We start from the raw sequence: 26119 nt of genomic DNA on the forward strand, positions 1-26119 counted from the left end.
AGACCCAGATATTGCTAGCAGCCTGGCAACTACTACTGTACGCTGCGGTATGTAACCAATCTGTAATGTCAAAGTCACGTGGCAGTGGCAAACATGAGAAGCAGTTTAACTGCTAGTGCTCATGCTTGCCATGGCTGCGCAATTTGAACATTACTTTGCTTAGTGAGTTAGCCGTTACCTCCGGCTCCTACATTGTCCCTGGCTTAATTCTGCACTGTGCAGTGCAGTGACAGTCATACTCGCTGTGGCTGATATATAGTGCATACATGGAAGTGCAGTAGACTACTGAGTAAGTCTAACCTCCTCATGGTAATCCATAGTACTGTAAGGAAGAACTAAGGAGGTCTTTGAGCAGTCTTTGGCCATATGCAGTACAGCCGTGTGTGATAAAAATCATTACTTATATGGCCATGACACATTACCTCCTGTTGACTGGCTTGTTCCTAAGGTGTGTGAGTGACTGTGCTAGTGTACTCTTGGTACTTACTTCTCCTTGTGTGTTGGGTGCAGCACGCTCTGCACTTTGCTGCTCACAGCGGCGGCACTCACTGGGGCTGGACAGGCTCAGGCTGAGCAGCTCCTCTGACTCTTCTTCTTCTTCACCTAAGTCCTCAGTCCTGGGCAGCTCCACACTGCAACTGGCACCCTCTCATCATGATGACAGTCTGTCACACACAGTACCTCATGAGTCGGCAGCAGCTCCTTCCTTCACTTCCTGACGGTCTGACTCACATATAATACCAGGGAAGTAGGAGGCAAGGGGTTGATGAAGCCAGGCAGCTCAATAGTGTTGCACAATTTCTAATTGTAATTTCCACCATGTATATACTGAGGCTTTGTTTAGCGAAGGGTTAACACATCAGGCTTTTCATTTAATGGAACTGGAATTCACAGAACATACAAAAATTCCGGATTTACTGGAGCATAAACCTTTTGCTCAGCAGCAGCAAATATATAAACTTGAATAGCTACCTCATAAAATATCATCTGCTTGTGAAACTTTCAATAGTGTCTTAGCAAGTCCTCAATATATCTACATATATTGTTCTCAGCAGCCCCAAGACAGTAGTCAGCAGGTTAAACATTTTGCAGTAATATCACTACTTGACTTCAGGCTGTGTAACATCTATATAAACTAGGGTGTTTTGTGGTGTCCTGCTATACAGATGCTGAAGGGTTAATAATTGAACCCTTTTTTGCTTATTTTGGTACTTGCTGTAAAGTTATTGTTTTTATGTCAATTATGTGCTTGAGAGTAAGGGAGATGATGAGGATATTGATGCTTTAACCTGCATTATAGGGCTTTAACCATGCATGAAGAAAATGCTCTATGTTAGAGCAATCTTTTATTGCACTATTACTTGCATATAGAATGTGTATAATCCCTGCAAAGTGATTAAACACATAGCAGTAATTTGAAAAGTTTTATAAAAGTTTATGCTCTATCTGAACCATGAAATAAAAAAATTGGGTGTCATATCCCTTTAAGTTATTCAGTACATATTAAAAAAATAAACAAAACAGCACTTTTGTTTCACATAAATAACAAAACCCACGTAATAAAGTTGCATTTTTTTATAGATGACAAATATCAACTTATTTGCCAAACATTAGCTAAGTTATTCACAATTAAATATCTTTAAAATGGAAATGCAAGTTTAGCTTAAACCATAGCTTTGCTATAGCATTTTTATGTTCGTTTAAAGGGAGGAAAAAACACTTTTACCCATGTTGAAGCCAAATGTAATTTAGGACTCATCAATTCCTTCTCAGAACATCTGTTTGGTATAATAATAATAATAATAATAATAATAATAATAATAATAATAATAATGTACTATGTCCTATAGATACCTGGCACAGTAAATATACTGTCTTCATGTCTGCCTTTAGATATGCTATGTGATTGCAATATGAATAATAAGCAACCAGGAACCTTACAGGGTATGAAGGTCCCAAGTTACCATATATAATGAAGAGGTTTAATATACAGGCAGAAAATATATTCACTGTACAAAAATGTTTTAGATTCTAGAAAATCTTATTTTTCAGATGCTGATGTTGTAAGTCATTATAACCCTTTATGTTCTAAGAGGTTTAGGAGCACCAGGGACATCTACAATGTACAATATTAAAATCAGTTAACTTTTGTATTAAATAGAACATTATTCAAACAAATCACTTCAAACAAATGCTAAAGATGTAGACATGATTTTGCTTCCTATTGATGTTGTATAGCATCCTGAGGAGTTCCATCTTGGCGTGTTGACAGGGATTCTGCATATTTTTTGGATCCTTTGTCATACTTGGTGGGTGCAGCAACATATTGTTTGAGTTCACAGACAAGAAGTGCATAATATTCAGGTCTAATTGCTGGTTGTGACTGTCAGTGATGTCTAATCTCCCTCTAGTTCCTCTCAGGGATTGTGGTTAAGTTATTGTTAAAACTCAACATTGTGATAAAAGGAGATAGTAGATGAAATATCCAAACTGAAATGTAGGGGAGTTAAGTAGTGAGACAAGTGAGTTTCCTTATTTTTCTTCAACAGCAGCGAGTAGGTAGTCAGACGCTGCTTGTGCAAGGTGAGTGCAGGTGTGCAGGGAACTCAAACAATAAAAAGACAGTCCTTTCTATAGATATTCCAGGTTGTAGGTCCCCACTCTCACTGTTCCTTGCCACACAAACTGACACTCTTTTGCTTCTTTTTTTAGCTAGGGTAGTCTGTTTAGCAATACAGGAAGCTAAATAGGTAGAATCTATTAAATTGCAGACTTGCAAGAGTACACAACATGGATCCTATTCTGAGATAGTCTATTGAGATGTTGTGACATTGGGAGTGGTTAAAGGACATGGAATTTAAACTTTCATGATCTGGATAGATCATAAAATAATAATAATAAAAAAAGAATACAAATGTACCTTTAATATCTATTTTATCTCTTTCTCTTGGTGTTGTCTGTTTTTTTTGAGGTAGGCTCAGGAGCATGTATGTGTTTATTACTATATGTACAACATTGTAATGAACATTGCTGCAAACACAGTGTTCAAAAGACAAGTGTGCACTAATGTACAATACTACCTATCTAGATATGCTTATGGAGAGTTGCTTAGTTTCAACAAAGGATAACAAGGAAAGATGTATTTCTGTTAATGGAGGTAAAGTGGATTTCTAAATTGTACACTTTGTATGACTCATAAAAGTTTAATGTTGACTTCCATGTCTCTTTAGGAGTCTAAGGGGTCAATTTATTAAGGTGCGGACGGACATGATATGCTGTATTGTATCATGTCCGCCGCACATTGATAAATGCCGACAGCATACTCTGTCAGCATTTGTCATTGCACCAGCAGTTCTGGTGCAATGCTGCCCCCTGCAGATTCACGGCCAACCGGCCACTATCAGGGGGTGTCAATCTACCTGATCGTATTTGATTGGGCTGATTGCTGTCCGCCACCTCAGAGGTGGCGGACGCTGCTTCTTAACTTCCGCTTCAGGTGGACCTGAAGCGGAGTGGGTCAGAAGCAGCATCCACTGCTTCATAAATCGACCCCTAAGAGTTTATACATAGACCCATATAATTGAGGCTCACATGAGAGGAATATGTATAACGTAAGCTGAATTATGTTGTAGGGAGTTATATCATTGCAACATGAATATTTGTGTATCAAATAGCCTTGCTTTTTGAAACTTGAACTTTGGATCATATTTAACATGTGTATCACTAGAATGTGAAGATATAAAATAATAAATGTCACATGGAAGTTGTGAATCGCTGCGTTAGAGGCTTGGTTGGTTAAAGTAGATGTGTTACTAAATGCAATACTCCTAATACTCCTATAATAAAGGCACTTTGAACTGATGTTGTTTCTAAGATACTAGTCTTACACATTGGGCTTGAATTATCAAACATCGCTGCAGGCAGACAGCATACGCTGTGCACATTTATTATTGCACAAGCATGATGATGATGAAATGCTTTTGCGATGCCGCCCCCTGCTCACTGACCGCCAATTGTCCGCCAGCAAGGGCTGTCAATCATCCCGATCATATCGGGATGAATTCAATCTGCCACTTTTTAGGTTAATATTGGTTAATATTGCTTAATATATGGAGCCCATTGCCTTTAACACAAATCATACTTTTGATACTACTGCCAGTAAATTAACATTTTTATATATGCAATATCCCTGCCATCTTATAGGGAACATCCCAGCCTCTCTATGTCACTGTGCACAAAGACAGTTCCTATCCTAAGTCTAAGTGCCTTCCTACTCTGTCACTGTCATCCATTGCTCACAAATGAGAGTAGTAGTCAGATTCTCCCCTCAGGCTGAGTATCGCTGACACCACGGGTAGAAGACACAGGCTTAGAGCAGGTAGTTAGCTGGTTGTCTATATAAATCTGTTGGTTTCAATTCACAGCTTACGCTCAAGCTGATCTCTGAAATCCCCTTTGCTCTGCCTGAGATTGTACAGCACAGTTGGATGCAATTTTGGATAAAACTTCTATATAAATGCAAATGGGCGTCTGGGTACAATGTATGCTAATCAGCAACAGCGCTGGCAGAAATGTGACAGGCTGTAATAACACACAGCTACAATTGTTTTTTAATTTCTCCTGTAAAGTTAGAAGGCTTTGTTTCAGAACCCTCTTAGTTTGTGTGTATCTCATCAAGGTTTAAATCCCACCCTTTCTCACAAAGCAGCCCCTCTTGGAATCCTCTTTTGTTGGACGAGCAGCAGTCAGTGATGTAACTTACTCTAATCCTACAGGGATAGCCTTGAGATTGTAATATAAAGGGCCAGATTACAAGTGGAGCTCTAATTTAACATGCGTCTGTAAATGGGCAAATTTGCCCATTTATGGACGCATGTTAAATAACCGGCCATTATGAGTGACTGGTTAATGCGAACACGAGCTAGCATTTATTATCCAGAGATAAGATCTCTGGGAGGCAATCTAAAGAGTGAAAATAGTCTCAAAATTCAAGACAGGGCAATATACCACAATTCAATCAGCGGCACAACAATGTACAAACGCTCACCCTATAATCCATAACTCATCCACTGATTAAACTTAATGAAACAAAAGTCCACAAAATTGCCCCAAAATAAAGTGTAAAGTTATTTTATTGAAATAAACAGATGTAGCATCTTTATTTTTTTTAAATAATAACTGCACAAAACAGTTTTACAGGGTTAAAGTGTGCGTATGTGGGGTGTTAGGGAAATTAAGGCACTGCATAGTGCCTTTATATTGTGGTCTATGGAGACTGTGTTACTATGTACATATGTAAATAGACATATAAACACATAAATATATGTATATACATTCATATACATATATATATATTTAAACTTTGCTGCCCAACGCTGCACAACTTACCCCCTTCGCTGCACTAGGTTCTCTGTCGTGACTATCGGCATGAGAACGAGGCTCCCATTGGAGACTAAGGAAGCGAGCTCTCGTGAGTGCAAAGCTTCTATGCATTTGCGTGTGCTGGTATTATAAGTGAAGCGCAAATATCACGCTCGCGAAATCGCAATTTTGCGATCCGCTCATAATCTAGGCCAAAATGTTTAGTTATGTGTAGGAAGTATACTTTAGTACTTATTTTGCCCCTTTTTGTGTAATTTCTTTCTAATTCATTGAGCAGGAAATGCAAACTCAGGGATAACCCTGCTACATGTAGTTCCCTAATTCTCATTAACAGATAAGAACTGCAAAAATGCACTTGATGCTAGCATACTGATCATAGCTAGCCTTGTCAGCTGCACACTCAAGCCTGGATTGGCTCCACCAAATGAGGCGAGTGGTGGGTGGAGTTACTGAAAAGCAATTGCAGCAAAGACATATGTTATTCTTTTGAAAAACAAGTCTTATAATTACAAGATGTTCACTGTCCTTTTAAAGGGACACTGAGCCCAAATTTTTTCTTTTGTGTTTCAGATAGATCATGCAATTTTAAGCAACTTTCTAATTTACTCCTATTATCATTTTTTTGTTCTCTTGCTATCTTTATTTGAAGAAGGCGCCTAAGCTTTTTTTGGTTTAGTACTCTGGACAGCACTTTTTTATTGGTGGATGAATTTATCCACCAATCAGCAAGAACAACCCAGGTTGTTCACCAAATATGGGCCAGCATCTAAACTTACATTCTTGCATTTCAAATAAAGATACCAAGAGAATGAAGAAAATTTGATAATAGGAGTAAATTAAAAAGTTGCTTAAAATGTCATGCTCTATCTGAATCACGAAAGAAAAAAAATTTGGGTTCAGTGTCCCTTTAACCCCTTAACGACCGACGACGTATGCCATACGTCCTGAGAAAAAATACACTTAACGACCGAGGACGTATGGCGTATGTCGTCGGACTGGAAAGCAGTTGGAAGCGATCCTGATCGCTTCCAGCTGCTTTCCGGTTATTGCAGGATGCCTCGATATTGATGCATCCTGCAATAACCATTTTTACCTCTCCGGTGCAGAGAGAGCCACTCTTTGGCCCTCTCTGCACCGGACATCGATGGCCGCATTCATTGGTGGGTGGGAGCTGAAGTGGGAGGCGGGTGGGCGGCCATCGATGGGTTCCAAGTCAGAGAGGGGGCGGGGCCATCGGGGCACGCATAGACACGCGTGCGTTCACGGGGGCGGAGGGCGGGCGTGTGCACAGGGAGGGAGTGGGTGGGAACCGCTACACTGCAGAAAATAAAAGGACGCATGGCGTACGTCGTCGGTCTGGAAAGCAGCTGGAAGCGATCCTGATCGCTTCCAGTTGCTTTCCAGTTATTGCAGGATGCCTCGATATTGAGGCATCCTGCAATAACCATTTTTACCCCTCCGGTGCAGAGAGAGACACTCTTTGGCCCTCTCTGCACCGGACATCGATGGCCGCATTCGTTGGTGGGTGGGAGCTGAAGTGGGAGGCAGGTGGGCGGCCATCGATGGGTTCCAAGTCAGAGAGGGGGGCGGGGCCATCGGGGCACGCATAGACACGCGCGCGCGCGTTCACGGGGGCGGAGGGCGGGCGCGTGCACAGGGAGGGAGTGGGTGGGAACCGCTACACTGCAGAAAATAAAAGTTTTGCAAGTGGGAGAAAGGGGGTAGGGAATGCCCCTATAAAAAAAGGGATCTGGGAGGAGGTGAGGGGTGGTCTTGGTGGGGGGAAGCTACACTACAGAAAAAAAAATAATAAAAAAAATCTTATATATGGTAAACTGGGTACTGGCAGACAGCTGCCAGTACCCAAAATGGCTCCCAAGAAGGTAGAGGGGGAGGTTAGAGAGGAGGTGAGGGGTGGTCTTGGTGGGGGGAAGCTACACTACAGAAAAAAAAAAAAAAAAAAAAATCTTATATATGGTAAACTGGGTACTGGCAGACAGCTGCCAGTACCCAAAATGGCTCCCAAGAAGGTAGAGGGGGAGGTTAGAGAGCTGTTTGGGGGGTGGGATCAGGGAGGTTGGGGGCTAAGGGGGGACCCTACACAGCAGCATATGTAAATATACTAAAAAAAACACAATTGAAATGCAAAGATTCCTTTTATTTTAGTACTGGCAGACTTTCTGCCAGTACTTAAGATGGCGGGGACAATAGTGGGGTGGGGGAGGGAAGGGAGCTGTTTGGGAGGCATCAGGGGGTATGATGTGTCAGGTGGGAGGCTGATCTCTACACTAAAGCTAAAATTAACCCTGCAAGCTCACTACAAGCTCCCTAATTAACCCCTTCACTGCTAGCCATAATACACGTGTGATGCACAGCGGCATTTAGCGGCCTTCTAATTACCAAAAAACAACGCCAAAGCCATATATGTCTGCTATTTCTGAACAAAAGGGATCCCAGAGAAGCATTTACAACCATTTGTGCCATAATTGCACAAACTGTTGGTAAATAATTTCAGTGAGAAACCTAAAGTTTGTGAAAAAGTTGACTTTTTTTATTTGATCGCATTTGGCGGTGAAATGGTGGCATGAAATATACCATAATGGGTCTAGATCAATACTTGGGGTTGTCTACTACACTACACTAAAGCTAAAATTAACCCTACAAGCTCCCTAGAAGCTCCCTAATTAACCCCTGCACTGCTGGGCATAATACACGTGTGGTGCGCAGTGGTATTTAGCAGCCTTCTAATTACCAAAAAGCAACGCCAAAGCCATATATGTCTGCTATTTCTGAACAAAGGGGGATCCCAGAGAAAAATTTACAACCATTTATGCCATAATTGCACAAGGTTTTTGTAAATAATTTCAGTGAGAAACCTAAAGTTTGTGAAAAAAATTGTGAAAAAGTGAACGATTTTTTTTATTTGATCGCATTTGGCGGTGAAATGGTGGCATGAAATATACCAAAATGGGCCTAGATCAATACTTTGGGGTGTCTTCTAAAAAAAATATATATATATGTCAAGGGATATTCAGGGATTCCTGACAGATATCAGGGTTCCAATGTAACTAGCGCTAATTTTGAAAAAAAGAGGTTTGGAAATAGCAAAGTGCTATTTGTATTTATGGCCCTATAACTTGCAAAAAAGCAAAGAACATGTAAACATTGGGTATTTCTAAACTCAGGACAAAATTTGAAAACTATTTAGCATGGGTGTTTTTTGGTGGTTGTAGATGTGCAACAGATTTTGGGGGTCAAAGTAAGAAAAAGTGTGTTTTTTTCATTTTTTCCTCATATTTTATAATTTATTTTATAGTAAATTATAAGATATGATGAAAATAATGGTATCTTTAGAAAGTCCATTTAATGGCGAGAAAAACGGTATATAATATGTGTGGGTACAGTAAATGAGTAAGAGGAAAATTACAGCTAAACACAAACACCGCAAAACTGTAAAAATAGCCTTGATCCCAAACGGACAGAAAATGGATAAGTGCTGTGGTCATTAAGGGGTTAATGTATTTACTTAGCTTAACCATGGCTATGTATTTTGGTTCAGGTGGCACATGAATCAGACACAGCTGTTTAGTGAACATTTTTATTTTATTTTTATTTATGTCACATGATCAGGCGTATTCATAAAATTCAATGGTTCAACTTTAGACAATTGCTATAGATGTTTGGACTTGTTATATAAGTTTATGAGAAAAGAAATACTGTATATTGTTTTTCCTTTGATGCAAATACAATAGAGATTTTCAGAATATATTTTATGTATTTGCTTTATGCAAATCTGATGTTTCTGTGCTTAAAGTGAATGTCAATTTTGATGGTAAAGTGCCTGGTTTTTAAAAATTTGATTAAAAACAGGGGCACTTTAGTTCATCAACATTTACATTTCACTCCTGTTGAGAAAAAAAACTTACCTTTTAAAATCTTTACAACAGCTCCAGCTTCCTCCGGTCGTTGCAAGAAATGATTGATAGGTCATCCTCCAATCACGGCTTCCCCCCCGGGGGAATCAGTGTCTGATTCAACGCCGTGATTGGAGGAAGCCGGATTCCTCATTTTAGACCCAGGAAGAGGCTTTGCGACGGGTGGAGGAAGCTGGAACTGCTGTGAAGATTAAAAGGTAAGTTTTTTTTCTCAACAGGAGTGAAATGTAAATTTTGATGAATTAAAGTGCCCCTGTTTTTGTTCGAATTTTTAAAACCAGGAACTTTAGCATCAAAATTGACATTCACTTTAACAATCGAATCTATCTGCCATTAAGTATTCATTCAACAGTATCCATCACAAAAGTATATATTTTTTGTTAGTTTTATTATCAGCTAAACAAATTTAATTTAACCTTCTGATTCCAAACTCTTTTATAGAGTTAAAAAGGGCAAAATTGAAGTGTGCATAAGTACATTTCCATTTTAAATAGAAGCATTTTTGCAATATACTTCCATTAGCAAAAATGTTTCTAGTAAAAGATATTACTTTTTTCAGTGAGATACGCACATATGCTGTGAGGGACCGTGCTCCAGTATTCACACACTACACCATCACAGAGAGTCAGCAGTGACTTTTATGAACTAAGTCTTCACAGGGGCACAATACACACCACCGCCATCTCTCTGAGCTTGAATACTGTTGCACGGACCCTCACAAGATATGTGCATATGCCATAGAAAAATAGTAATAGTAATTTACTAGAAGCATTTTTGCTAATAGACGTATATAGCAAAAATGCTTCTATTTAAAATTGAAATGCGTACGTTCACACTTGAACTTTGACCTTTTTATTCCTTTAACGTTTTACTGATTTTCTTTCATATGTTTGGTCAATTTAATTCTTTGCAATGTCACTTTCAAGGAACTTTAAACCCAACATTTATCCAGCCTAAAATACTTAATTAAATGTAAAGTACTAAGAGGTAGAATCAGCATACTTAAGTAAGCTCAGAATACTGACCCTGCTACAAGCTATACATTTATTGTTTTGATCAGTGCTATATAAAAATGCTGTTTTATACATTTAGCCTATTTCTTTGGAGATTGTTTGCAATTATTTGCTTAATTACTGATCTATACTATGCATATATAAAAGATAAGTTTAATGCTCATTTAAGTTATAAAAAAAAAACAACCCCTAGATATTGGTTTCCATCTTCTTTATACAAAACTAGAGCAGATTTTGCAGTGTAGGTGTGAATCATTTTCGGCTGAGGGTCTGACACTAAATGCAGATCCCCCAACTGTCCCTATTTGAGTCTCAGAGTCTGAGCTCTGTCCCTCTGAAACAGAATTTCCTTTAGCTACACCCACAGACCACCCAGTGATCCAGAAATACCCACAACCCCACCCACTAACCACCCATGATCCCTCCCATCCCAACACAGCTCCACCTACAACATGGTGACGGGCTCCTATCAACCTCCCTGTGCCCCCCTCATTCTCAGCTACAAATGCTGGGAGGTTTGAAAATGGCTGCAGAAAATGTTATCATCAGGCAGTTTACAAACGTTCAGCTTGCCATATGCTGTTGTTAGTGGACTTAAAGGGACACATTTTTATTTTATGATTCAGATAGAGCATACATTTTTAAACAACTTTCCAATTTACTCCTATTATCAATTTGCTTCATTCTCTTGATATCCTTTATTGAAGTAGCAGCAATGCACTACTGGGAGCTAGCTGAAGACAACAGTAAGTCAATGAAAAGAGCCATATATGTGCAGCCACCAATCAGCAGCTAGCTCCCAGCTCTTGAGCCTACATAGGTATGTTTTTCAACAAAGGATATCAAGAGAACTAAGCATATAGGATACTAGAAGTAGGAAAGTTGTTTAAAATTGTATGCTCTATCTGATTCATGCAATAATTTTTGTTGGGGGTTTAACCCCTTAGTGACCACAGCACTTTTCAATTTTCAAGGGCTATTTTTATATTTCTGCAGTGTTTGTGTTTAGCTGTAATTTCCTCTTACTCATTTACTGTACCCACACATATTATATACCGTTTTTCTTGCCATTAAATGGACTTTCTAAAGATACCATTATTTTCATCATATCTTATAATTTATTATAAAAAAAATATATATAAAATATGAGGAACAAATTGAAAAAACACACTTTTTCTAACTTTGACCCCAAAAATCTGTTACACATCTACAACCACCAAAAAAACACCAATGCTAAATAGTTATAGAGTGATAAGTACAAGTAGCACTTTGCTTTTTCCAAACCATTTTTTTTCCTCAAAATTAGTGATAGTTACATTTTTTGAAAAAGCCCCTTTCCTAATATTAGTTATACAGTTATTACACATTGTAACACTGATATCTGTCAGGAATCCCTAAATATCCCTTGACATGTATACAGGTGAAACTCGAAAAATTAGAATATCGTGCAAAAGTTAATTTATTTCACTAATGCAACTTAAAATGTGAAACTAATATATTAGATAGACTCATTACATGCAAAGCAAGATAGTTCAAGCCGTGATTTGTCATAATTGTGATGATTATAGCTTACAGCTCATGAAAATACCCCAAATCCACAATCTCAGAAAATTAGAATATTACATGCAATCAATAAAACAAGGATTGTACATACCTGTAGAACAATATCGGACCTCTGAAAAGTATAAGCATGCATACTGTGTGTACTCAGTACTTGGTTTGGGCCCCTTTTGCAGCAATTACTGCCTTAATGCGGCGTGGCATGGAAGCTATCAGCCTGTGGCACTGCTGAGGTGTTATGGAAGACCAGGATGCTTCAATAATGGCCTTCAGCTCTTCTGCATTGTTCGGTCTCATGTCTCTCACCTTTCTCTTGGCAATGCCCCATAGATTTTCTATGGGGTTCAGGTCAGGCGAGTTTTCTGGCCAATCAAGCACAGTAATCCCACGGTCATTGAACCAGGTTTTGGTGCTTTTGGCAGTGTGGGCAGGTGCCAAGTCCTGCTGGAAAATGAAGTCAGCATCCCCATAGAGCTCCTCTGCGGAAGGAAGCATGAAGTGCTCCAAAATCTCCTGGTAGACTGCTGCGTTGACCCTGGACTTAATGAAGCACAGTGGACCAACACCAGCAGATGACATGGCTCCCCAAAACAACACAGACTGTGGAAACTTCACACTGGACTTCAAGCATCTTGCAGTGTGTGCCTCTCCATTCTTCCTTGATACTCTGGGTCCTTGGTTTCCAAATGAGATGCAAAATTTGCTCTCATCAGAAAAGAGGACTTTGGATCACTGAGCAACAGACCAGGTCTGTTTTCTTTAGCCCAGGTAAGACGCTTCTGACGTTGTTTGTTGTTCAGGAGTGGCTTGACAAGAGGAATACGACATTTGAAGCCCATGTCCAGGATCCGTCTGTGTGTGTTGGCTCTTGTGAAAGTCCCCAACACTTTTGAATGGCCTTTTCCTGACAATCCTCTCCAGGCTGCGGTCATCCCTGCTGCTTGTGCACAAAGGCTCAGGAACCCTTTGCAGGTGTTATGGCTTAATTAGCTGATTAGAGTGGGACACTTTGAACCTAGAATATTGCACCTTTTCACAATATTCTAATTTTCTGAGATTGTGGATTTGGGGTTTTCATGAGCTGTAAGCCATAATTATCACAATATGACAAATCACATCTTGAACTATCTTGCTTTGCATGTAATGAGTCTATCTCATATATTAGTTTCACCTTTTAAGTTGCATTAGTGAAATAAATTAACTTTTGCACGATATTCTAATTTTTCGAGTTTCACCTGTATATTTTTATTTAGTAGACAACCCTAAAGTATTGATCTAGGCCCATTTTGGTATATTTCATGCCACCATTTCACCACGAAATTAAAAAACTCATTAACTTTTTCACAAACTTTAGGTTTTATCACGGAAATTATTTACAAACAGCTTGTGCAATTATGGCACAAATGGTTGTAAAATTGTTCAGAAATAGCAGACATTTATGGCTTTGGCATTACTTTTTGATAATTAGAAGGCTGCTAAATGCCGCAGCACACCACACTTGTATTATGCCCAGCAGTGAAGGGGTTAATTAGATAGCTTGTAGGGTTAATTTTAGCTTTAGTGTAGTAGACAACCCAAAGTATTAATCTAGGCCCATTTTGGTATATTTCATGCCACAATTGCACCGCCAAATTAAAAAAATCGTTCACTTTTTCACAAACTTTAGGTTTCTCACTGTAAATGCTTCTCTGGGATCCCCTTTGTTCAGAAATAGCAGACATTTATGGCTTTGGCATTGCTTTTTGGTAATTAGAAGGTCACTAAATGCCGCTGCGCACCACACTTGTATTATGCCCAGCAGAGAGGTAGCTTGTAGGGTTAATTTTAGCTTTAGTGTAGAGATCAGCCTCCCACCTGACACATCCCACCCCTTGATCCCTCCCTGACCCCCTCAAACAGCTCCCTTCCTTCCCCACCCCACAATTGCCACCGCCATCTTAAGTACTGGCAGAAAGTCTGCCAGTAGCCAGTTTGCTACAAAATGTGCTTTTTTTAATAAATATAATAAAACCCCAATTTTTCTGTATTGTAGCTGCCCCCCCTCAATACCCTCCCCCCACCCCCCTCCTAGATCCCTTTCCACAACACTTATTCCCCCTCCCTCTCCCTTCTTCCCTCTCCCATCAACATACTGTACACTTAATTTCTAACAGGAGAGGGAGCGAGCCTCGCAAGCGCATGCGCCCCCTCATGCGCACACCCTCTGCCGTTCACTCCCGTATCCGGAACTTCTCTCCAGCAATGGGCCGCCCTCCCGCCTCCCTCGTATTCCTCCCAAACCACCAACGATCGTGAAGCAAAGTTTTGTAGGACGTGCCTGGCACATCCTTGGTCGTTAAGGGGTTAATGTTCTTTTAACCCTTTCACTACTGGGACATCCAGACAAAAACTTGCCCAAAATACCAGAATATTTTTAGCATTTTTGCTATCACTCCATTTAAACAGATATAGAGCCTTGCTTTTTTTAAATTTACCTATCAAATCTATATATATATATATATTTAGTAGACAACCCAAGGTATTGATCTAGGCCCATTTTGGTTTATTTCATGCCACCATTTCACCGCCAAATGCCATCAAATAAAAAAAATTGGTACTTTTTTCACAATTTTTGGGTTTCTAACAGAAATTATTTACATACTGCTTGTGCAATCATGGCACAAATGTTTGTAAAAGTTTCTCTGAGATGCCTTTTGTTCAGAAATAGCAGAAATATATGGCTTTGCCATTGCTTTTTGGTAATTATAGGGCCGCTAATTGCAACTGCACACAACACTTCTATTATTCCTGGCAGTGAAGGGGTTATTCAGGTAGCTTAAAAGGTTTAGGTTAGCTTTAGTGTAGAGATTAGCCTCCTACCTGACACTCCCCACCCTCTGATCCCTCCCTAACAGCTCTCTTTTCTCCCCCACCCCCCACTGGTCACCCCCTGGCAGAAAGTCGGCCAATAAAAAAAATAAAACCTTTTTTTTTTTTATTTGTATTTTGTTTCTGCAGTGTAGGATTGCCCTAATCCTCAAACCTCCCTGATCCCCCCTAAAAAAATTATCTAGACCTCCCCTGCCCTAACTTTTGCCGTCATCTTAGGTACTGGCAGCTATCTGCCAGTACATTAATTTTTTATTTCTTTTTAAATAATATTTTTTTTTTAACTGTTCCATAGCGTAGTGTCCCCCCACCCGCGTATTGTCCCCCACACCCCCTTTTCCTTAGTGTAGCTGCCACATCCCTCCCTGTCCCCTCCAAAAAACTAGCGTAGGGCACCTCCCACTTCCTCCCACTCCCTCCTGCCGCCCACCCGCCTCCCGCCCACGCCTCCCGCCGGCTCCAGCAGAAGATCATTACAGACGGTGACACACACACATTGTCGTCACTGTCTGTAATGATCAGGCATCTGCCTTCATATGGAAGTCCATATGCGGGAGATGCCTCAAGCTTCAGGAGCTCCAGATCTTGACTGTAACTTAACAGCTGAGATTGCTGGAGCATCCTGAATCGACGATGCATATATACATTGTGCGGTACGATAGACAAAGTACCGCACAACATATATATATATATATATACGTCATTTTGGGTGAAGGGGTTAAAGGGCCATTATAGTAAAAAAAATGCATGCTCTAATCCGTTTGAGCATGTCATTTTAAGACTATCAACCCACGTTGCACTGTTGGTCCCGAGCAGAACTTGCCACTCATCCAAAATCAGCAGAGCTAGTTGCACATCTGAGTCATGCGACTAGCGCTGCTGATTGGATCAGTGACGAGTTCCGTTGGGGACCAGTAGTGCACAGCAGGTCCCAAGCCTTTGCAGGGGTTAAAACGCAGTACTGCAGGGTCGATAGTCTTAAAATGACATGCTCTAACGCATAAGAGCATGTCATGCTTCCACTATAATGGCCCTTTAAGTTTATAGATTCCTCTGCTATGTGTTAAAATGCCCTTTACAACTAATATGATTAAATACGAAACAATTAATAACATGTAAAACAGACATATTTAATAAAATCATATGAATATTTAAGAATTATGTTTATGAATATAACACATTTTAATTCCTTAAGTATTATCTAATAAAACAGTAAAGAAATCATAAATATATTTAAGCTATTGTTTCAAACCATAAAGCAAATTGTTTTAGACTACGCATAGATGTCTGACATAGATGTAAATTCATTAGTTTTAAATATATCTATATGTCGGTAAGTCCGTCTCAGGTGCCAAGTGTTTTATAACATCAGTTTAGAGTTGCTAAGCAACATATTCTGAAATGCTAATATTCTTCTAGAAACTACCAAATTGCCAAACACCCTTTACATCAGCTGAATTGGTTAACACTTTGGAGCTCAGTTTTTTGCACTATCAACGTAAACACCCATTTTTTTCTGATCCTGCTTCTCCTTGTTCAAGGGTAGGTCCCTTCAGGTCGCCAGTCACACACACAATGTTGTGTTTTTTTATTCCCTGGCCGTGAAGGTGATTTATCACATTTTTCTTGCTCAGCACTTTGAGATATGATTTCCTGACACTATTAAAAGAGCTGAGGAAACCGTTATAGCAATAATATATAAGGTATTGAAAAAAATGAAAAAGTGTTCTCTAGATTAAAATACATAATATCTTCATAAACTTTATCTGTAACTAGTATCCTTTTATTCAGCAAAAAAGCGTATTTGTTTTATACATTTGATCAACTTATTTTAAAGGGACATGAAACTCAAAACATTTCTTGCATGATTTAGGTAGAACATACAATTTTAAACAACTTTCCAGTTTACTTTTATTATCACATTTGCCTTATTCTCTTGGTATCATTTGTTGAAGGAGCAGCAATGCAATGACAATCGGTATATATATATATGCAGCCACCAATCAGCAGCTAGAACCTAGGTTATTTGCTGCTCCTGAGCTTATCTAGATAAACCTTTCGGCAAATGATAACAAGAGAAGGAAGCAAATTAAATAATAGAAGTAAATTGTTTGAAATGTTATGCTCTTTCTGAACCATGAAAAAAAAATTGGGTTTCTTGTCCCCTTATGTTTATTTTGTAGGGAGTGGTGTGATATATTTTACAGATATATTGTAGTGAAAATTAAGCTTTCACATTTCAGACTTGGAATTTGTAATATACTTTTCAATTTACTTTGTTCCCTCTGTATCCTTTGTTGGAAAGAATACCTAGGTAGGCTCATAATCAGCAATGCACTTCTAGGAGATAGCTGATAATTGGTGGCTAGGCACAAATGCCTTTTATTATTGGTTCACCGGATGTGTTCAGCTAGAGAATTTATTTATTTGTTTTTTTAATAGGCTACCTAACAGAATGTAACATTTCCACTTATGTCACAGGAGCTGAGACTCTCTGTTCTTTTCCATGCAGACTGCATTTTACCGTATTCCACACAGAGGAAGTGCATGACGTCCTAAAGATATGGGATGGCTCTATGGAGAGTGGGATCTTGATGAAGGAGCTAAGTGGTTCCATTTTGCCTCCTGATATTCACAGTACTTTCAACTCTGTCACGCTTCATTTCAGCACTGATTTCTTCACCAGCAAACAAGGATTCTCCATCCATTACTCTGGTAAGAATGTTGTTTCAAAAATTATTTCATCACAGTGTATGCAAGATTTAAATGCAAGATTCAATCCCAGAAGCTGTTTTTATATATTTAAAATCCGAGGAAAAAAATATGTGAGGTCTTGTTTAGATCTTTTCCAACCAAGGTTGGAATGGAAATATGGAAACTTCCAAAATATTTTAGATAAGATGTTGTAACAATGTTATCCTGGCCACAACTGTCCATATGTAGGAGTGTAACAGGCAACATTGTCAGTGAGGAGGGTTAAATTGTATAACCCTTTGGATGCCAGAGAAGTTTACAGCTCTCCCTGTCATACAATTCTAACTACAGTTGCTAAACGTAAAGGGACAGTAAACACCAAAAATGTTATTGTTTAAAAAGATAGATAATCCTTTTATTTACCATTCCCCAGTTTTGCATTGCCAACACTATTATATTAATATACTTTTTACCTCTGTGATTATCTGCCTCTGCAGACTTCCCCCTTATTTCAGTTATTTTGACAGACTTGCATTTCACACAATTAGTGCTGACTCTTAAATAACTCCACGGGCATGAGCACAATGTAATCTATATGGCACACATGAACTAACGCCCTCTATCTGTGAAAACTGTCAAATGCCGTCAGAGGCGGCCTTTGAGAGCTTAGAAATTTGCATACGAGTCTACTCAACTAAGAATAGTTGAGTAGGCTCATATGCAAATATTCAACTAAGAATACCAAGAGAACTAAGCAAATTTGATGATAAAAGTAAATTGGAAAGTTGTTCAAAAAGATATGCCCTATCTGAATCATGAAAGTTTAATTTGGACTTTACTGTCCCTTTAATCTTACCCTTAGGTCAAGATCAAATGTGGTATTTTTGCACTGGGTTGTTGATGAGATGTTGGCAGATGTGAGTATGCAAGACTGCTGCTCACACTACATTCCATTACAAAGATTGTGGTCAGCAATCTCAGGTCTGCTCAGTTGAGGCTGAATATTGTTTACCTTTTTTTCTATATCTTCTATTTTCTGTATTATATTTATATTATTAAAATGCATTTTTAGCTCAAAAATCTGCCTTTGCTAGGTTCTTCTTTCTTTTTTTTCAATCTGACTTTCCAGGCACCCTACAGTTGCAGCCCAGTGAATCCTAGTGCAACATTTTGACTGTCATAATTGTAAAGAAAGCTTTGATTTTGTAAAAAGGAATCTCTTATCTTCAAACCTCAAAGATTGGCCATATGTCAGTTATATTAATTTGACAGTGAAAATATTTGAAGAACCAGCGTACATCTAAAAAAATCTTTATCCAGATAACACAAATATAAATACATCAGACAACTGTAATAGACTTAAAGTAAAAATATAACAAATTGGTAGCAGATTTTCTTAATTTCCTCGTGTTTGTAAATATGATTTTTGTTTATGGCTATATAAAGCAAGAAAGCAAAAGATGAAAAAGGAGGAAAAAAAGATGAAACGTTGATTCCAATTTCTTTGTACTGCTTAGATTTTTTGCAGTATCATTATTTTTTGTTTATGAAATACAAACTTTTCATCTGCGTCTTTTTATACTTGTTTTTTTGTGGCAATTCTGTGGAGACAGTGTGGGGATGAATTGTCTCTAAATAACTGAATATTTACTTTTGTTCCAATATCTTGTGAAAAAAAATCCTCAGAAACATCATAATTTGAAAATTGCAGAAATTGTAAACATTTGAACCCACCCCCTCCCATCCACAAATTGAGAGTCACTCTATAATCAGTGTAGCTATATATCTCGTAACCATTCACTTCTCGGAGCACAAAACAGGTTTCTGTCATGCAGCGCCGCTCCAACCGTTGCTAGGGGCGCGGCATCTTCTTCCTTGCTCGTTGCCTAGAGCTGTGTCGGCTCTGGAGGCGTGCAGCGCTGACGTCATCGCCGCATGCTCCCTGATGCCGGTCTCACGCTGTGGCACCATTTCTACACTATTTAAATCTGTTCAGTACGATCTATCACTACCCAGGTATAGGTGATACTTTGTATGCTCCTGGGTGTGATAGATCATACTATAATTGCTGAATTACTTATTGCTGCTGAAACTCTGCCTGTCTGACTACTCTGCCTCTTAACCCTATAATTGCTGGAATGATTTTTGCTGCTGAACTTTGCCTGTCTGACTACTCTGCCTCTTAACCCTTTAATTGTTGGACTGCTTTACTGTTGCCGAATCCTGCCTGCCTGACCATTCTAGTGGTGTGCCCTTGGAATGCTTTGCTGTTGCTGAATCCTGCATACCTGACCATTCTAGTGGTGTGCCCTTGGACTGCTTTACTGCTGCCAAATCCTGCCTGCCTGATCATTCTAGTGGTGTGCCCTTGGACTACTGGCCGAGTTCGGTCTGTTAAAGGAATTTTTCACAAGCATTACATTATACTTGGGCCATGCAGCCAGATGAGGTGGCACAAGCTGTTTATCTTCAGGGATAGATGTTGGGAACCCATACCACACAGTTTCAGAATATGGATTCCAAGCTAGAGGCTATTACCGCTCAACTCTCCTTACTAGTTGCAGCGAGGGATGCCGCTCCTGTTCTTACGCCACCAGCCTCCAAGTACTGTGACTTCTTCCTCAGTTTCTGGAAATATACCCCGGATACCATTGCCTGACAAGTATGAAGATACTACTGATTGCAGGGGTTTTCTAAACCAATGCAGGTTGCACTTCCGTAATGATCCTCACACCTTTCAGTCTCATCAGTCAAGGGTCACCTTTATCATTTCCTTGCTGAAGGGCAAGCCCCTAGCCTGGGTCTCTCTCCTTTTGGAACAGAACGCTACACTCCTGCATGATGCTGATGAGTTTGTTTCTGCCTTATTTTCTGTGTTTGGGGCTTCTGGCCATACCTCTGCTGCAGAATATTCTCTCCTGAATCTCCGCCAGGACAATAGAACTGTGGCACAATTTGCCATCGAGTTTCTCACCTTGGCACTTGAAACCACTTGGGATGGCAGTGTTCTCAAGGCAGCCTTTAGGAGGGGTCTGTATGAACGCATCAAAGATGCACTCACTTATCGTGATATCCCTTCTTCTTTGGATGACTTTATAAGGCTTTGTATCAGTCTGGACTCTCGTTTTCAGGAAAGACAAGCCAAGAGCGACAGAACAAGGATGGTCCTTCCCTCTCGTCCTCCTGTTCGCCCCGTTTTAGCAGCATCCGCTACCTCTCCAACAGCTCCAGTTACCTCAGTGGAAGAACCTATGGAGCTCTCCTCCTTCAAACCTTCAGAGTCTGAAAGACAGAGGAGAGGGAGATTGAGACTATGCTTTTATTGTGGGTCTAACTCCCACCAACTAAAGGACTGTGACATTCGGCCGGGAAAAGCCAATGCTTAGGGGAAAACACAGGGGTACCTCTAAGCATGATCTCTACTAAATCCTCTCACTCCTCTCATATCCTGGTACCTGTTACCCTAACCTTCCTTCAGAATACTGTCCACACTCAAGCCTTCATCGATTCAGGGGCAGCTGGGAACTTCCTGGATCACCGCTTCATGATTCAACCTGGCTTGCCTCTTTTGCAGAAAAGACATTGTCTCAAGATAACTACCCTGGATGGCACCCCTCCTGGTTCAGGCTTGATCAATTTTGAGTAAGCACCCCTGACTGTTGGAGTCCTTCACATCGAACAGCTACAGTTTGAGGTCATTCATTCCCCTGCACAGCCTGTCATCCTTGGTCTTCCTTGGCTTCGAGTACACAATCCGCAGTTCGACTGAGCTGAGGGACAACTGGCTTCCTGGGGTACCTTCTGTTTCCACTATACCCTTGCTACAGTCACTCCTCTGCCCCATATTCCCATAGCCAGTATACAGACTCCTTCAAACCTTTCATCAGTATACGCAGACTTTGCGGATGTGTTTGAGAAAAAAGCAGCCGACGAATCCATGGAGGAGTACATCCAAGAGAACCTAGCTAAAGGTTTCATTCGCCCTTCCTCCTCTCCTGCTGGGGCAGGCTTCTTTTTTGTCAGTAAAAAGGATGGTGGGCTCAGACCCTGCATCGACTACAGGGCCTTGAACAACATAACCATCAATAATCGCTATCCGATACCATTAATCACTGAACTGTATGACTCACTCCAGGATGCTCGCTTTTTCACCAAATTGGACTTACGTGGGGCATACAATCTGATTCGTATCTCTCCTTGCCACAAATGGAAGACCACCTTCAACACAAGATCTGGGCATTACGAATACCTTGTAATGCCCTTCGGGCTGTGTGACGCCCCTGCAGTCTTCCAGGCATGCGTCAACGATGTCTTCCATGACCTCCTCAACCGAGCTTTCATCGTCTATCTGGATGAAATCCTTGTTTTGTCTTCCAGTTTGGAGGAACACCATAGACACGTAAGACAGATGCTTCTACGTCTCAGAAACAATTCTCTGGTAGCCAAATTAGAAAAATGTGAGTTTGATCAAGTATAGATCCAATTCCTTGGCTATGTCATCTCGAAGCAGGATTTTGCCATGGATCCTGCTAAACTTACCGCAGTTCTGGAATGGCCTCAACCTACCTCTCTAAAAGGATTACAGAGGTTCTTGGGGTTCTCCAATTATTACCGCAAGTTTATAAAGAAATTTTCTCAAACAGTCGCTCCTCTCACTGAATTAACAAAATGGAACAAAGACTGTAAACATTGGCCTCCTGAAGTCATATGTGCCTTCTCTTGTCTGAAAGAAGCTTTCTGTTCAGCTCCTGTGCTCCACAAGCCTGACCCTAACCTAGAGTTCACTTTAGAGATTGATGCCTCTGAGATAAGGGCTTGAGCAGTTCTTACCCAAAGGGATCCTTTGACTTCTAATTCACACCCTGTAGCCTTTTTCTCTAAATGCTTTGCTCCTGCTGAGAAGTACTACGATGTGGTTAATCATGAACTCTTAGCCGTTAAGATGGCTTTAACCGAATGGCGTCACTGGTTAGAGGGTACCGCAAATCCCATTCAGATTCTCACCGACCACAAGAATCTGACTTACCATTAGACTACTCATTGACTCAATCCTCGATAGGCCAGGTGGGCCTTGTTCTTTTCCAGTTTTAACTTTGTGGTCTCTTATCTTCCTGGGACTAAGAACAGATGCCCTTTCCCGTCAGTTCTTTCACTCAAGTGATTCTTCTAAAACTCCTATTGAACACATCATACCCTCTCCTGTGTGGTTGCTCAACTAAACACCACCCTTCTGCAAAGATTGCAACATACCCAGTCTAGTAAATCTCCTGGAGCTCCCGTGACCTCCAATATCCTCTTTGTACCTCTGAACCTACGCATCCCTGTGCTAGCCTGGACCCATGATAGCAAACTCTCAGGACACCCTGGTTCAACTAGGACTTTCAAGCATCTTTCCCAACATGTATAGTGGCCTACTATAAAGTCTGACGTTCAGGATTATGTGAAGGCCTGCACTACTTGTGCTGCTAATAAGACACCCCGATCTTTGCCTCGTGGCTTGTGCCAACCATTGTCCATTCTCAAACAACCATGGACACACATAACAATGGACTTCATTGTGGACCTTCCCTCTTCTGACCACCATACAGTTATATGGGTTGTGGTGGACTGCTTTTCCAGACTAACAAAACTGCCTTCTGCCCTGGAATTGTCTTCTCTCTTTCTATTGCATGTGGTACAACTTCATGGCATTACTGTGAATATTGTTTCCGACAGAGGTCCACAGATCATCTCTGCCTTTTGGAGAGCCTTTTGTAAGTTGATTGGAACCACTGTTTCTTTGTCTTCTGGCTACCATCCTCAGATTTATAGCCTAACTGAGAGAGCAAACCAGGATCTTGAAACCCAGCTCAACTAGGTGTAAAACAGATAAAAGGTGCTCTTTGAGACCTTTTTCCCATTGAAATCCAACCCAACACATCAAAACCCCTCTATACACCATCCCCACCACATCGCAATTTATAATAAATGTATTAACCACTAAAACTGCCATGTCCCGCAAAGCAAAATTGCTGTTAAAACTATTAACCCCTAATCCGCCATTAGGGATTTTGGGCACTGAAAAAGAGCTGAATGGCCTTTTAAGGGCAATGTCCATACAAACGCCTCTTTAGGGGCAATGGGTAGTTTAGGATTTTTTGGTGTTAGTTTTTTTTTATTTTGGGGGGTTTTGTGGGTGGGGGGTTTTACTGTTAGAGGGGGGACATAGTATTTTTTAAGGTAAAAGAACTTAAGGGCAATGCCATACAAAAGGCCCTTTTAAGGGCTACTGGTAGTTTAGTTTAGATTAGGGGGTGTTTTTATTTTGGGGGTCCTTTTTTTATTTTCGCACACCTAGATTACAAGTTTTGCGTTCCAGTTTTAATGCTGAAAAAATGGACATTTCAGCATAAAAACCCGAACGCATTACGAGTCTTGTCGGAATAGCTATACCGCAAGCATTTTAGCCTGTAACGCAACGTCAGTCCCACACTCAAAAAAATTACGTTTTCGCCTGGGATTTCTATAGCGCTGCCATTACAAATTGTGCAGTGAGGCTAAAAAGCTTGCGTTACAGCCTATACCAACACGATCCGTTGCGCAATCTGAAAGCAGTAGTTATAAATTTTGCGCAAGAAAACTGTTATACAAAACTCATAGCTAAAGTGTTACAAAGTACACTAACACCCATAAACTACCTATTAACCCCTAAACCAAGGCCCTCCCGCATTGCAAACACTAAATTAAACTTATTAACCCCTTATCTGCCGCTCCCGACATCGCCGCCACTAATAAAATGTATTAACTCATATTCCCCCGCACCCCAACACAATACAATAAAGCTATTAACCCCTATTCCGCTGTTCCCCGACATCGCCACCACTAAATAAAGTTATTAACCCTTTAACCTCTGGCCTCCCACATCACTGCCACTAAATAAACCTATTAATCCTTAAACCACCAGCCCCCCACATCGCAAAAGAATAAATTTTCTTTTAACCCATAAACCTAACAACCACCTAACTTTATATTAAAATTACAATATCCCTATATTAAAATAAATATAAAATTACCTGTGAAATTAAAAAACCTAAGTTTAAACTATATATTAAACTTACATTACTATTATACTAAAATTAAAATAACTACAACCTAAATAAACTAAATTACACATTAAAAAAAAACTAACACTACTAAAAAAATTAAATCTACAGTTACAAAAAATAAAAAATACTAATACTAAATAAAAAAAATAAAAAATAAAAAAATTACAAAAAATAAGAAACACTACATTTCAAAAAATAACAAACGAAATTATCCAAAATAAACCAATTACATCTATGCTAATAGTCCTATAACAATAAAAAAGCCCCCCCCCCCCCTGCAAAATAAAAGAAAACCGAGCCTACAATAAACTACCAATAGCCCTTTAATCGGCATTTTGGAGGGCATTGCCCTAAAGAAATCAGTTATTTTCCCTGAAAAAAAAATAAAGACCCCCCAACAGTAACACCCACCACCCAACCAACCCCCCAAAATAAAAAAAAACTAACTCTAACAAAAATCTAAGCTACCCATTACCCTGAAAAGGGCATTTGTATGGACATTGCCCTTAAAAGGGCATTCAGCTCTTTTCCATTGCCCTGAAAAGGGCATTTAGCTCTTTTAAGAATGCCCAAACCCTAATCTAACACTAACCCCGACAATCTACTTACAGTTTCTGAAGTCCGGACATCCAGGCGGCGAAGTCTTCATCAAAGCGGCAAGGTCTTCATCTATCCAGGCGGCGTCTTCTATCTTCATCCAAGCGGCATCTTTTATTTTAATCCCGGCGGGGTGGAGCAGGTCCATCCTTGAAGACATCCGGCGCGGGGCTGTCGGTTTAGGGGTTAATAGGTTTATTTAGTGGCGTTGATGTGGGAGGCCAGAGGTTTATGGGTTATTAACTTTATTTAGTGGCGGTGATGTCAGGGAGCGACAGAATAGGGGTTAATAACTTTATTTAGGTAGTGGCGATGTCGGGAGCGGCAGATTAGGGGTTTATAAATTTATGTAGGATTCGACTATGTCGGGAGCGGCAGATTAGGGGTTTATAAATTTATGTAGGATTCGACTATGTCGGGGGCAGCAGATTAGGGGTGTTTAGACTTGGGGTTTATGTTAGGGTGTTAGGTTTAAAGGGACTGTAAACCATGTAAATTAATGAGTAACAAATTGAATTTTAATGATTTAAATTATTCATTTTTTGAATTTTAAATGATTTTAATTATTCATGTTATGCAGAGCAAAAGCGCAGTGGAAGCGTTCAAAATCTTTATTTCATTGTCACCTAAACTCGCCTTTTCTGTCCGCCTACGAAAAAAAATTTTTTTCTATACGTACCGTCATTGTCCCTGCAGCCAACAGACGATCGAATGTCCGTCTTCTCCTTTTTTGACAGCACGCATTCCCTCTTCACGTGCGCATGCGCACTGCAATCCGGCTTCTTCCCTATACACAGAATCGCAATGCTTCATTGTGCATTTCGATTCTGTGTTTCTGATATTGTGAAGCAGAGTGGTGGTAATGCGCATGCATGGAGCAAGTCTAAATGCGCGCTCCGAATAATAAAATGGGCGTATAAAATCTAAAGTGTGACGTAACGGCCCTGCAACACTGTCTATGAAAAAAATTACTCAGGCTGCATGG

The 26119-nt window shown here is 40.0% G+C and overlaps 1 protein-coding gene across 1 annotated transcript in view; it reads left to right on the forward strand.

The window, feature by feature from the left end:
* The window catches only part of LOC128652451 (CUB and sushi domain-containing protein 2-like), a 1617569-nt gene that overhangs the window by 1256311 nt on the left and 335139 nt on the right, over nucleotides 1-26119 (forward strand). Inside the window, 1 exon segment of the mRNA XM_053705390.1 lies at nucleotides 17271-17473. Within this exon segment, the coding sequence (XP_053561365.1) occupies nucleotides 17271-17473 (203 nt within the window).

Source organism: Bombina bombina, chromosome 3, assembly GCF_027579735.1.
Source record: "Bombina bombina isolate aBomBom1 chromosome 3, aBomBom1.pri, whole genome shotgun sequence".
NCBI classification, from domain to species: Eukaryota; Metazoa; Chordata; class Amphibia; order Anura; family Bombinatoridae; genus Bombina; species Bombina bombina.